Source organism: Carcharodon carcharias, chromosome 14, assembly GCF_017639515.1.
Source record: "Carcharodon carcharias isolate sCarCar2 chromosome 14, sCarCar2.pri, whole genome shotgun sequence".
NCBI classification, from domain to species: Eukaryota; Metazoa; Chordata; class Chondrichthyes; order Lamniformes; family Lamnidae; genus Carcharodon; species Carcharodon carcharias.
In genome coordinates, this window is record NC_054480.1 from 12,423,098 (window position 1) to 12,438,091 (window position 14,994).

At 46.2% G+C, this 14,994-nt stretch overlaps 1 protein-coding gene across 3 annotated transcripts in view; it reads right to left on the reverse strand.

Moving 5' to 3' along the window:
• The window catches only part of LOC121287464 (serine/threonine-protein kinase 3/4), a 132,294-nt gene extending 118,149 nt beyond the window's left edge, over positions 1-14,145 (reverse strand). For 2 of the 3 annotated variants that reach the window (XM_041205372.1, XM_041205374.1), the window contains exon 1: positions 14,013-14,145. In XM_041205372.1, coding sequence (XP_041061306.1) covers positions 14,013-14,044 — 32 coding nt within the window. In that variant the 5' untranslated portion in view covers positions 14,045-14,145. Of the gene's footprint in view, positions 1-9,751; positions 9,930-14,012 lie in introns of those variants that run through there. The other variant, XM_041205373.1, reaches the window with a different exon arrangement.
• Positions 14,146-14,994: the final 849 nt, after the last annotated feature.

A 14,994-nucleotide genomic window follows, 5' to 3' on the forward strand; every position in this document is an offset into this window, starting at 1 on the left:
CAGAGCACTGCAAAGCTCCATACAGAATCTGCATCAGAAATCCCCAGCGATTTAACTGCTCTCTCTACTCTTGGCACTTTACCTAACTATCTCAGGTGTCCAACCTTGGCTCAGCAGCAGCACTCTCTCCTCTGGGTCACAAGATTGTGGGTTCAAGTCCCATAGAAGCACATAAATCTAGGCCGACACTCCAGTCCAACACTGAGGGAGTGCATCATTGTCAAAGGTGTCATCTTTTGGATCAGACGTTAATATGATCCTATAGCTCTGTTATGCTCCAGAAAGCCAGGTGGTAAAGGATAGAACTGAAGCCAATATTAATACACTTTTATGTGCATTTACTTCCAGAGATACATATTACAAACATGCATAACCTAACCCAAAAACTACAACTTGTCTATTTCTATTTATAGGGGCACAAGTGAATCGCCATTTAATGCCCATCACCTACATACAATTAAAAACCATGAATATGCAATTAACGCTATCTGAAGAAGAGCAGGGAGTTCAGTCAGTGTCTTGACCAATGTTTTACACTTCAACCAAATATTCACTAAAACAGATTATCTGTTCATAATCTCATTGTTGTATATGAGTTTGCTGTATGCAAATTGACTGTCATGGTTCCTATGTTACAACAGTAACTACACTGTAAAAGTACTTAAACAGAAATAAAAATAGATGGAAAAACTCAGCAGGTCTGACAGCATCTGTGGAGAGGAATACAGTTAACGTTTCGAGTCCGTATGACTCTTCATCAGAACTGAGGGAATATAGAAATGAGGTGAAAAATAAGCTGGTTTGGGGAGGTTGGGACAGGTAAAGCTGGGTAGAGGGCCAGTGATAAGTGGATGCAAAGGAGAGATTGCCAAAGATGTAATGGACAAAGGGGTGTTAACGGTGGTGATATTAGCTAAGAAATGTGCTAATGGTGACATTGAGGGTAGAAAGCAGGACATGCAAGTAACAGATAGACCTAGTGGGGGAGGCGGGATGGGGGGAAGGGATCGAAATAGGCTAAAAGGTGGAGATGAAACAATGGACGGAAATACATTTAAAATTAATAGAAATAGGTGGGAAAAGGAAAATATATTTTAAAAATATAAATTATTACAAAAAGCGGGATCAGAAAGGGGGTGGGATGGAGGAGAGAGTTCAAGATCTGAAGTTACGTCCAGCAGGCTGTAAAGTGCCTAGTCGGAAGATGAGGTGCTGTTCCTCCAGTTTTTGTTGAGCTTCACTGGAACATTGCAGCAGGCCAAGGACTGACATGTGGACATGAGAGCAGGGTGGTGTGTTGAAATGGCAAGCGACAGGGAGGTCTGGGTCATGCTTGCGGACAGACCGATGACCTCCCTATCGCTTGCCATTTCAACACACCACCCTGCTCTCATGCCCATCCTTGGCCTGCTGCAATGTTCCAGTAAAACTCAATGCAAACTGGAGGAACAGCATCTCATCTTCCGACTAGTTTGGTCTCTCCAACGTAGAGGAAACCGCATTGGGAGCAACAAATGCAGTAGACTAAATTGAGGGAAGTGCTGCTTCACTTGAAAGGAGTGTTTGGGCCCTTGAATGGTGAGAAGGGGGGAAGTAAAAGGGCAGGTATTGCACCTTCTGCGGTTATAATAATAATAAGACATAGGAGCAGAAATTAGGCCATTCAGCCCATCGAGTCTTCTCCGCCATTCAATCATGGCTGATAAGTTTCTCAACCCCATTCTCCCGCCTTCTCCCCGTAACCTTTGATTCCCTTGACAATCAAGAACCTATCTATCTTGGTCTTAAATACACTCAATGACCTGGCCTCCACAGCCTTCTGTGGCAATGAATTCCATAGATTCATCACTCTCTGGCTAAAGAAATTTCTCCTCATCTCTGTTCTAAAAGGTCTTCCCTTTACTCTGAGGCTGTGCCCTCGGGTCTTAGTCTCTCCTAATTGCATGGGAAAGTGCCATGGGAGGGGGTTGAGATGTAGGGCGTGATGGAGGAGTGGACCAGGGTGTCCCGGAGGGAACGATCCCTGTGGAATGCCGCCAGAGGGGGTGAAAGGAGGACGTGTTTGGTGGTGGCATCATGTTGGAGTTGGCGGAAATGGATTTGAACACACGACAGTGCCAAAATTACACTGCCAAATCCAATCAGCCATAATTCCTGCTTCTAATCGGTACCATTGTGTGTACCTGAATGCTATCGGAGGTCAGGATTAGGTTTGGCTATGAAATGCTTCCCCACACCCCTCAGATAGCCTGATGACATTCACTGTCTCCTCTTTGAGTCACTCCTTAAAACCAACCCCTTTGACCAAATTTTTGGTCACCTGTCCTAATGTCTCCTTGTGTGGTTCGGTGTCGAATTGTGTTTGATTGAGCTCCTGCAAAACGCGAGACATTGCGATACAGTGAAGGTGCTATATAAATGCGAGTTATTGTTGTTGTAAATTCACACATGGGAAATCTCCACTTAGGCAATGCAGTGGAGGGGCTAAGCCTCTTTGTCCCTGGACCCTTAACTCAAAGGTCAGAAAAGGATGAGAAGTGAAAAATTTTAAGCAAGCACGAATCAGCAGGCACTATTAATAGCCAAGAATGTTTCAGGACTGTCTTTGCTAACCTGTTTAACAAATTATGGCATTCGAGCCCCTCAAGTAGATTTTGGATTTGCAATCACTGCTGTGCAGGAACCCAATAGTCCCAGACCCCAATATCGATTAATTCATTGTATCAATAATAATCCATACAGGAATGCAGATTAATGAACTTGCACTGCTCCCAGACACTGACACACAAATAAATTGCATCTTGCTGGAACAAATTTGAGTTCATCCAAAACTCTGCTGCCCGTGTCCTAATTCGTTCTAAATCCCGTTCACCCATCAGCCCTCTTGCTCACTGACCTACACTGGCTTCCACTGAGCAACGCATTGATTTTAAAAGTTCTCATACTGTGCTTGTTTATAAATACCTTGATGGCCTCTCTCTCGCTATTTCTGTAACCTCTTCCAGCCCTACAACCCTCCGAGATCTCTACACTCCTCCAATTCCGGTCTCTTGTGCATCCACAGATTTCATCTCTCCAACAATGACAGCTGTGCTTTCAACTTAGACTCCTGGCTCTAAGCTCTGGAAATCCCTCCTTAAAGGTCTCCATCCTTATCCCTTGCTTTATGATGCTCCTTAAAACCTACCACTTTGACCAATCTGGACTAATATCTCATGTGGCTCAGTGTCAGCTTTTGTTTGATAATGCTCTTGTGAAGCACTTCTACTATATTAAAGTTGCTACATAGATGCAAGCTGATGTTGTTGATCATAACAGAACAGATTTTGGACCATAACCATGTATGTTCACAGCACAGAAGCAGGACATTTGGCCCATTGCATCTGTGCTGATTCTTTATTAGAGAAATCCAAATTAATCTAACTGGGCCTGTTCTCTGCCCATAGTCCTGTGCCTCCCTTTGCTTCACTAACTACCAAAGCATTCCATCAACTCTCCATGTAAAAAACTACTCCCAAAGTCTTTTAGCAACAATTTTAAATTGATCTCTCCTCCAACTGGAGAGCAATCTTTTCTTATTCGGCCTAATAAAACTTACAGCCAACTGGAATGCTTGCTGCCACTAACACAAGGTCATAGCCAATAACGAACTCTTAATGGAAAAACATTCCAGGAGAATCAAGGATATAGCTGATTTGGTAAGTTACTATGTCACTGGGCTTGGCCTAAATAGCCAAGTGGTTATGGTACTGGGTTTGTAACCCCAAGATCAAGAGTTCAAATCTCACAATGGCAAACTATGAAACAATGTAACTTCATCTGAAACAGATGGAAACAGGTTTGTACTCGAAAGAGTTACTATGTCACTGGGCCATACAGAGGTTAGATTCCAGATTCGTTCCCCAGTCTGCTAAGTTATCTGATCTAGGCAGCTGTTATGATATGAATGGCTCCTATAATCTTGAGCGAGAGAGAGGGGAAAATCAATATTAGTCAGTGTTCAGACTGCTTTTTGCTAATTCAGCACCCCATGTTGGCAGATGCTTGGATGTGCAGATAGTAGGGAATAGATGCCCCTTCAGCTGCATGGGCCTGAAGTTCTGGAATCCCTCCATAAATATATCCATCATTCTCCTCTGACAGTCCTTAAAACTCTGACCGTCCTTAAAACTCTGACCAAGCTTATAGATGCCTGTCCTAATATATACCTCAGTGTCAAATTTTATGCAATAACATTCCTGTGAAGTGCCTTGAGGGATTATTTCAATGCCAAAATGCTGTATAAATGCAAGTTGTTGTTGTTTCAGCCAGGGTGCCTCCCAATACCCTGTTCAAACATGAAGGTTAAGTGAGACAGAGCTGTTGGCAAGTAAGGACTCAATGTCACAAGGTCATAAGACAATAAATGCTGACGCAGCCAGCGAAGCCCACATCCCATGAATGAGTAAAAAAGCTTTCCTAGGAGAGGAGAGAGAACTGGAGAAACAAAAGCATATTAGGAATCTGGTTAATTGAGAGTTAACATAATATAAATGGGCTCCATGACATTCAAAATTGACTTTAGCTTTGCTTCAGTTATTTACATAATTACCCAAACATTTTGCTTCACAGAGGAGCGTTAAGTACAGAACTAGAAAGCACCCATTCTGCTTGCCCTTTCCTCAAGTTCATGAATAATTTGTTCTGTTCTGCACCCTCCAATTGCCTGGGGGAGGGGGTGGAAGTTTCTTATCCCAATTCCTGAAAGTAAGACATCCAAAAGCTCCAGAATAACCCATCTTAAAATTCCATGCTCCATTACACAAGCCTCTATCACCTGCATGCCGCAAACACAGGATGCTGCTCCAGCAGCATCGTGTACACAATTGACTTTACCAAGTTCATGGTACTTGTCATTCAAAAATGTCACTTTTAAAACCACGTATCATAAAAATCATAGAATTAAACAACGCAGAAGGTGGTCATTCGGCCCATTGAGCCTGTGCCTGCTCTTTCAACAAGCTACCAATTAGTCCATCCCCTACTCTTTCCCCATACCCCTATAAATTCTCCCCTCCAAGTATTTATCCAATTCCCTTTTGCAAGTTATTATTCAATCTGCTTCCACCACCCTTTTGGGCAGTGCATTCCACATCACAACAACTCACTGCATAAGCTACACTCCCCCCCACCCAATAACAATTTGCATTTATATAGCATCTTTAACATAGAAAAATATCCACGGTGCTTAAACAGAAGCATTATAAATCAAAATTTGACACCAGGCTCATAAGGAGATTTTAGGACAGGTGACCAAAAGCTTGGTCAAAGAGGTAGCTTTTAAGGAGCGTCTTAAAGGAGGAGAGAGGTAGAGAAGTGGAGAAGTTTAGGATGGGAACTCCAGAGTTTGGGATCTGGACAGCAGAAGGTATGGCCACCAATGGTGAAGTGATTAAAATCAGGGATGCTCAAGAGGCTAGAATTGGAGGAGCGCAGATATCTCGAAGGGTTGTGGGACTGGAGGAGATTATAGAAATAGGAAGGAGCAAGGTCATGGTGGGATTTGAAAACAAGGATGAGAATTTTAAAATGGAGACATTGCTTAACCAGGAGCCAATGTAGGTCAGCAAGCACAGGGATAAGTGAACAGGACTTGGTGTGAGTAAGTACACAGGCAGCAGAATTATGGATAACCAAGTTTACAGAGGGTAGAACGTGGAAGGCCAGCCAGGAGCTTGCTGGAATATTCAAGACTAGGGATAAAAAGGGTAGGTCATAGTGATGGTATGGATGCGTGGTCGGAAGCAGATCTCGGGGGTAAAATATGATGCCAAGATTGCAAACTGTCAGGTTCAGCCTTAGACAGCCATGTCGCCTCTGGTTCCTTTGTCAATCATGTTAAATCTGTTCCACTGATTATCAACCTTTCTGCCACCAGGAACTGTTTCTCCTCATTTAATCCAATAAAACCCTTCATAATTTTAGGAACAGGTAATTTACAATATATATTCATTCTACAATAATCATTAGGCTAGTTAATATTGTATACAGTATAGACTAAAATAAAAATCTTGCATCAGACATGCCCTGCCTGGCCATAAACTTTTCTTCCTACTGCCACAATTTTCGATCATATTTTTGTTTCAATAATCACTATAGTAAAATTACTATGGCATCATTTCCCATTAAATTCTGCTATGTTAACTGTCACATTGTAGATGCAAGCTCTTACCACCAGACTGTGCAGTGACCAGGGTCTGAAGTTTCTCCCAACTGGGAACTAAAACAGCTTATAATAATCAACTGACAATGGCAACAGCAGAAGCAGTTCATAATATCCATTCATTCTACAATAATCAATGGGCCAGTTAATTTTATATAAAGCACAGATTTGAAAATGGGGGAACTGGATGAACACAAGGCTTACCTGTGCACAGGTATTGCAAGCCTAGTGCAAGCAAAATGAATACAAAACACAAGCTTGAAACTTTTGATATTGTGAATGAGCACTCCCCCTAAACTGCAAAGGCCCATACGGGGTTGCAATGGCAAAACAGCACTACTAGCCTGTACAGAGCTTTAAGCTGCAAACTTCCTGTGACCAAGACAAGATAATGAGTCTGCCACAAGTGTTAGGAGGTAGATCCCTTTAAACTGTCACTGCAACACTCTCTCTGCCTTTGGAGAGGCATAACAACAAACCCTCCACAGGGAAACCCTGCTGGCTCCACAGGTGTGTCAGCCATGGTTCATAGAGCAACGTCTCACCTTGGATTCAGAAAGTTGCGGGTTCAAGACTCACTCCGGAAACCTCAGCATTAAAATCCTAGGCTGACACTCCAGCAATGTTCCCACTAAGCTTAGCATGTGCGCAGCCAGGAAGGTACCACAATAGCCTTGTACCAAGTTAAACACTGCACCCATGCAGCCGCACAGAAAGATTTAAAACTACGTTTGTTAAAGAAATTGGAACATGTTAAAGGAAGCACTGACTCCCAATGCAGAGCTGAGGGATTGGAGTGCAGGAGTAAAGAAGTCTTGCTACAATTGTACAGGGCTTTGGTGAGACCACATTTGGAATACTGTGTGCAGTTTCTATCTCCACACTTATGAAAGAATATACTTGAATTGGAGGCAATACAGCAAAGGTTCAATAAATTGGCTCTTGGGATGAGGGGGTTGTCTTATGATGAGAGGCTGAGTAAATTGGGTTTATATTCTCTGGAGTTTAGAAGAAAGATAGACGATCTCATTAAAACTTACAAAATTCTGAAGGGGTTTGATAAGGTGGACGTTGAGAGATTGTTTCTGCTGGTGGGGGAATCTAAAACATGGGGGCACAGTCTCAGGATAAGGGGCCGATCATTTAGGACTGAGGTGAGGAAAAATTGCTTCACTCAAAGGGTAGTGAATCTTTGGAATCCTCTACCCCAGTGGGTTGCGGATGCTCCATTTAATACACTTAGGGCTGGGATAGATAGATTTTTGTTTTGGTCTCTCAGGGAACCAAAGGATTTGGGGAGCAGCAGTAAAGTGAAGTTGAAGCCCAAGATCAGCCATGATCATAGTGAATGGTGGAGCAGGCTTACTGGGTCAAATGGTCTACTCCTGTTCCTATTTCTTATGTTCTTATGAGAGCTACAATCTTTTGGCTGTCCTGCCTGTCCTCTCAAGTGGATGTAAAAGAAGATACCATGTCATTTTTCACCAAGAATAGGGGAGTTTTCAAACAGTTCTGGCCAATATTTATACCTCACCCATCACTTAAAACAAATGATCTGATCATTTATCTCAGTGATGTGTGTGGGGCCCTGCACTACATTACAACAATGATTACACTTCAATAATACTTCACTGGGTGTAAAGCACTCTGAGGCATCCTGAGGTCATGAAAGGCGTGACATTAAATGCAAGTTTGTTCCTTCCTTATACAACTCAAAATCCTCTTTCCAAATACAACCCACATTCAGGAGAGAACCTAAATAATTGTACTAGTGGGTGATTATCAAAAGGTAACTGGATATCATGTGAACATTTCAGACATATATTCCAATTTATTGAAATTTTAGTAGTAACACTGTTTACTGCCTAAAACAATGGCAGTAACAGCAGTTATTCTTCCTCTTTTTAAAAACGGGAAGTTAAGAACATCTGCGCCATTACAGTCAAGTGTGTACATTTAAAAAATTGCAGAATATAATGCCATTTTACCCTTTTCTATTCCCCGGATTGGCAGCCACAGCACAGCATGCTTACAAAGGATGTAATTTGACATTCTTTCTCTCTACCCTATCTCTTTCTGAAACTATTTCCTTTGGTGCTGGAGAGTCCAGAACAAGGGGACATAATGTTGAAATTAGAGCTAGGCTGGTCAGGAATGATGTCAGAGATCACTTCTTCACACAAAGGGCAGTGGAAATTCCACCACCCCAAAAGCTATTGAGGCTGGGAGTCAATTGAAAATTCCAAAACTGAGGTTGGTAGATTTGTTAAGTAAGAGCTACAGAACCAAAGTGGGTACATGGATCAGCCATGATCTGATTGAGTGACAGAAGACTGAAGGGGCTGAATGGCCTCCTCCTGTTCCTATAATCCACAGCTGATTCTGATTTTCTCACAACCACAGCAAGCTCCGAAGAGTTACATGGACTCGAAACGTTAACTCTGTTTCTCTCGCCACAGGTGCTGCCAGACTTGCTGCATTTTTCCAGCATTTTCTGTTTTTATTTCACTTAAGTCAGGGTCAGCCTCTTCGTAACCCAAGATTCCTATGACCAAACATACCAGCCCTTTTGCCACTCCCAGCTGAGATCTAGTTTTAAGACCCTCAGTTGCCACAGCAGACAGAGAGCTGGGCAAATTTTAACTCTAGAAAAAAAAAGTGGTGGCTTCGAGGAGATTTGATTAAGACTCAAAATAATGAGGAGAAAAATTCTGTCCGTATGTACAAACCTTTTGAGCTGAGGGGGAGGCTTGGGGGAGATGGCTTTAATATTAGAATGATTCAAAGGAAGGGACCATTTGGCCCATTATGTTTATGCAGCTCTTTGGTAGAGCAATCCAATTAATCCTACTCCAACTGCTCTTTCCACATAGCTCTATAACTTTTTCCTTCAAGTATGTATCCAATTCTTTGTTTATATTGTCTCTCTTCATTCTTCCAATCAAAATGAATCATTACACACTTTTCTGGATCGAATTGCATCTACCAAATGTTTGCCCAAGTCACTAGTCTATTTATTCTCTTCTGAAGTCTGTTCCTCAGTGTTTACTACATTTCTGAATTACTACATTTGAGTTACATGTCAACTTTGAAATTATGCCCTGTGTACTCAAGTTCAGATTTTAAGATACATCTAAAAAAGCAGCAATCCTAAACCATCAGCACTGTGCATCTCCAGCAGTCAGAAAACCAACCGTTCATCACCATTCCCTACTCCATGCTGCCACCTCCCCTTTAATCTTGCTAACAAGCCTATTATGTGGTATCTTGTCAATGCTTTTGGAAAGCCCTTGTACACATCAGCCCTCTCCGCTACTTCATCAAAAAACTCAATTAAGTTAGTCAAACACGATTACACGCCAGCAACAAAACTATACCAGCGTAGAAAGAGATATTAAAGCAATGCTATTCTTTCACAGAGTAATCGACCCCTGGAATCAGCTGCGTGTCATGAGTATGGATTCACTGCAAGCATTCAAAAGGGAGGTAGATGAGTCCCTGGAAGTAGTTGGGTGTATAAAGGGGGATCCAAAACAAAAACAGAATTACCTGGAAAAACTCAGCAGGTCTGGCAGCATCGGCGGAGAAGAAAAGAGTTGACGTTTCGAGTCCTCACGACCCTTCGACAGAACTAAAGGGGGATGTTTCTCCCCGGCATGTGGTCTACTGACAATTATCTGGTCCCCTTTGTGAGTCAGAGAGGAATTTTCCAAAATTTTCTTTTCCTGGTGATTTCTTGGTCGGGAAGGAATTGATGGGGATTTTTTGGCAGAGGAAGTGGCAGGGCCAGGTCACACCATGCGTAATTTTAATAAAAGCAAAGTATTGCAGATGCTGGAAACCTGAAATCAAAACAGAAAGTGCTAGAAAAACTCGGCATGTCTGGCAGCATCTGTGGAGAGAGAAACAGAGCTAACATCGAGTTGGACGTGATTCTCCGTCAGAACTACGATTCAGAATCCAGTTACTAAGTCATATTTGACTCGAAACATTAGCTCCCTTTCTCTCTCCAAAGATGCTGTCAGGCCTGCTGAGTACTTCCAGTGGTTTCTGTGCATAATTTTCCTTGATAATAAATGGAGGCTTATATGAGTTATTACTGTCATTTCCATAGAATATTACAGCATGGGAGCCACTCAGTCCATCAAGTATGCACCTTCCCTTTTGAACAGCAACCCAGTTCCCTGCTCCCCCAAATCCATGCATATTTTTCTCCTTCAATTAACTATCCAATTCTCTTTTGAAGGCTGCTATTGAATCTGCCTTCACCATCCTATCAGGCCGTGCACTCCAAATGTTAATCCCTTGTTTAGTAAAATAGTTTATGCTCATGGTGGCCTTGGTTATTCTGCCAAGCACCTCAAATCACAGTCACAGAATTGTTACGGAGCAGAAGAAGGAGGCCATTCAGCCCATTTTTGCCTGCAATGGTTCTCCAAATGAGCGTTATGACCTAGTGCCATTTTATCTCTGTAATCTTGCACAGTATTTCTATTTAAATAATCATCTAATGCCCTCTTGAATGCCTTGATTGAACCTGCCTCCACCACACTTCCAGGCAGTGCATCCCACACCCAAACCACTCACTGTGTGAAAAAGCTTTTTCTCACATCACATTTGCTTCTTTTGAAAATCCCTTTAAATCTGTGCCCCCTCGTTCTCAATTGTTTTACGAGCAGGAATAATTTCCCGCTATATACACCACCCAGCCTCCTTATGATTTTGAACACCTTACCAAATTTCCTCTTAATCTTCTCTCCAAGGAGAACTGTCCCAATCTCACCAATCTGTCTTCATAACAGGAGTGTCTCATCCCTTGAACCATTAGTGTAAACCTTTCCTGCACTCCCACCAATGCATTCACATCCTTCCTATAGTGTGGCACCCAGAACTGAACAGAATATTCCAGCTGAGGTCTAACTAGTGTTTTATATAAGCTCAGCATAACCTCCCTGCTCTTGTACTCTATGCCCCCAAAAGAAAGCCCAGGATACTGTATGTTTCTACAGGGATCAAAGGTCGTGTGGAGAAAGCTCCTGAGTTGGATGATCAACCATGATCATAATGAATGGCGGAGCAGACTGGAAGGGCCAAATGGCCTACTCCTGCTCCTATTTTCTATGTTTCTATGCATAAATCCGCATCCTCTGGTTATCAACCCTTCAGCCATTGGAAAGTTTCTCTTTACTTTATCTAAAGGCTTCATCATTTTATTTGCCTCTGTCAAAACTCCTCAATCTTCTCTGCTTTAAAAAAAGGCTTGCATTTATATGACTCTCTTCATGACCACCAGGCATCACAAAAGCACATTAAAGCCAAAGAGTAATTTTGAAATGTAGACACTGCTGAAATGTAGGAAAGGCAGTAGCCAACTTGCACACAGCAAACTCCCTCAAACAGCATTGTGATAATGACCAGAAATAATCTGTTTCAGAGATCTTGATTGAGGGATAATTATTGGCCAGGACACGGGAGAATTCTTCTTCAAATAGTGCCATGGGATCTTTTATATTCATCCAAGAATGCAGGTGTGAAATTTGGGGGGGCGGGGGCGGGGGCGGTGTGCCGCAGGAGGGAGGAGGGGAGGTTACTGGGGGAGGGCAGAGTCACCGAGAGGGAGAGTCATTGGGGGAAGGGGATAATCGGGAAGACGGAGGGGGGGGGGATTAACTGGGATCAGGGGGATTAACCCGGAACGGGAGGTGGGGGGGTAATTAACCCGGAATGGGAGGTGGGGGGGGGAATAACCGGGAACAGAGGGGGGGATTAAGCAGGAATGGGGGTTGATTAATCGGGAATGGGGGAGCGGGGGGTAACCGGGAACAAGGGGGGGATTAACCGGGAACGGGGGGGAGGGGGGGTTAACAGGGAACAAGGGGGGGAGGGGGGGTTAACCAGGAACAAGGGGGGAGGGGGGGTTAACCGGGAACAAGGGGGGAGGGGGGGTTAACCGGGAACAAGGGGGGAGGGGGGGTTAACCGGGAACAAGGGGGGAGGGGGGGTTAACCGGGAACAAGGGGGGAGGGGGAGGGGGGGTTAACCGGGAACAAGGGGGGGAATAACCGGGAACAAGGGGGGGGGATTAACTGGGAACAAGGAGGGGGGAGGGGGATTAACCGGGAACAAGGGGGGAGGGGGGATTAACCGGGAACAAGGGGGGCGTTAACCGGGAACAAGGGGGGCGTTAACCGGGAACAAGGGGGTCGTTAACCGGGAACAAGGGGGATGTGAATTAACCGGGAACAAGGGAGGGGGGGAATTAACCGGGAACAAGGGAGGGGGGGAATTAACCGGGAACAAGGGAGGGGGGGAATTAACCGGGAACAAGGGAGGGGGGGAATTAACCGGGAACAAGGGGGGGGGGGGGAAATAACCGGGAACAAGGGGGGGGGGGGGGAATTAACCGGGAACAAGATGGGGGGGGGGGAATTAACCGGGGGGTTAACTGGGAACAAGGGGGGGGATTAACCGGGAACAAGGGGGGGGGATTAACCGGGAACAGGAAGGGGGGATTAACCGGGAACAGGAAGGGGGGGATTAACCGGGAACAGGAAGGGGGGGATTAACCGGGAACAGGAAGGGGGGGATTAACCGGGAACAGGAAGGGGGGGGAATTAACCGGGAACAGGAAGGGGGGGGAATTAACCGGGAACAGGAAGGGGGGGAATTAACCGGGAACAGGAAGGGGGGGGAATTAACCGGGAACAGGAAGGGGGGGGATTAACCGGGAACAGGAAGGGGGGGGATTAACCGGGAACAGGAAGGGGGGGAATTAACCGGGAACAGGAAGGGGGGGGAATTAACCGGGAACAGGAAGGGGGGGGATTAACCGGGAACAGGAAGGGGGGGGATTAACCGGGAACAGGAAGGGGGGGGATTAACCGGGAACAGGAAGGGGGGATTAACCGGGGGGGTGGGGTTAACCGGGAACAAGGGGGGGGGTTAACCGGGAACAAGAGAGGGGGGATTAACCGGGAACAAGGGGGGGGGGGGGTTAACTGGGAGCGGGGGGGGGGGATTAACCAGGAACAAGAGGGGGGGATTAACTGGGGGGGGGTGGGGGGGTTAACCAGGAACAAGGTGGGGGGAATCAACCGGGAACAAGGGGGGGGGGGGGGGGATTAACCGGGAACAGGAAGGGGGGATTAACCGGGAACAGGAAGGGGGGGATTAACCGGGAACAAGAGGGGGGGATTAACCGGGAACAGGAGGGGGAGATTAACCGGGGGCGGGGGGGTTAACCGGGAACAAGGGGGGGGTTAACCGGGAACAGGAAGGGGGGATTAACCGGGAACAAGAGGGGGGGGATTAACCGGGAACAAGAGGGGGGGGATTAACCGGGAACAAGAGGGGGGGGATTAACCGGGGGGGGTGGGGGGGTTAACTGGGAACAAGGGGGGGGGGGGATTAACCGGGAACAAGAGGGGGGGGATTAACCGGGGGGGGGGGGGGGGGTTAACCGGGAACAAGAGGGGGGGGATTAACCGGGGGGGGGGGTTAACCGGGAACAAGGTGGGGGGGGGGGTTAACCGGGAACAAGAGGGGGGGGGATTAACCGGGAACAAGAGGGGGCGGGAAATTAACCGTGGGGGGGGGGGAATTAACCGGGAACAAGGGAGGGGGGATTAACGGGGGAGGAGGGGGGAAAGGGAAGATCTCCCCTTCCCCAGGGGCCCCTCTTCTCTCACAGCTCCCGAGCCGCCAGCTCTGCCCGCCCCCGATTCTGAGGTCAATACTCTCCACACAAAACAGTCCCCCCAACCCCCCGGCGGCCCATTCCTTTACCCTCCCTCTCGCCCTGGTTGCTCACCGGCGCGGGTGCCGCCGCTGCACCTCCTCCATGGCTCTGAATCCCGGCTGCTGCCGCCGCCGTTGCTGCTGCCCCGCTCGCTCACTTCCGCTTTAGACCGGAAACCCTCTTCAAACAGCTCACCGGGCGACGCCATTAGCGGGGCGGACGTTCCTAAGACCCGCTGCTAGCGGGGCGGAAGTCGCAGCGTCCTTTGTGGGTGGGTGGGTGGGTGGGGGGGGCGGAACTTACGCCAAACGTGAGTGGTGCGGGGGCAGAAATGACGTCGCCGATCGCCAGCGGGGCGGAAGTGCGGCTATTGCAATGACAGTGAGAGGGAGAGGGTGTGCGAGGCTCTTGTTGCGGCAAAGCAAAATGATGTAGCTCCATACTGCCCCTATCCCGTCCTTCATTTCCCCTTCTCCCTCCACAGACGCTGCTAGACCTGCTGAGTTTTCCCAGCATTTTCTGTTTTTGTTTCAGATTTCCGGCATCCGCAGTGTTTTGCCTTTATTACAGAGGGAGGCCATTCGGCCCGTCCTGTCTGTGCTGGCTCTCCGAAGGAGCAATGCACCTAGTGCCCCTCCTCTGCCTTCTCCCCATGGCCCCTCCCACATTCTTCCTTTTCAGATAATAATCCAAACCCCTTTCGAATGCCTCAAAGTTGAACCTGCCTCCGCCACACATTCAGGTAGCGCATTCCAGACCCTAACCACTCGCTGTGTGAAAGTTTTTCCTCATGTCGCCATTGGTTTGTTTGCCAATTACCTTAAATCTGTGCCAATGGATTCTTCCTTTCTACGCTGTCCAGACCCCTTATGATTCTCTTCTCCACGCAGAACAATCCCAGCTTCTCCAATTGCTCAGATTTCAGTCTCTCCAAACTCTGTGTTTGTGAGAGTTCATAAAATAAATCATAGAACTTACAGCACAGAATGAGGCCATTCAAGTCATCATGTCTGTCCTGGATTTTTAAATTAACCCTACTCCCTACTCTTTCCCT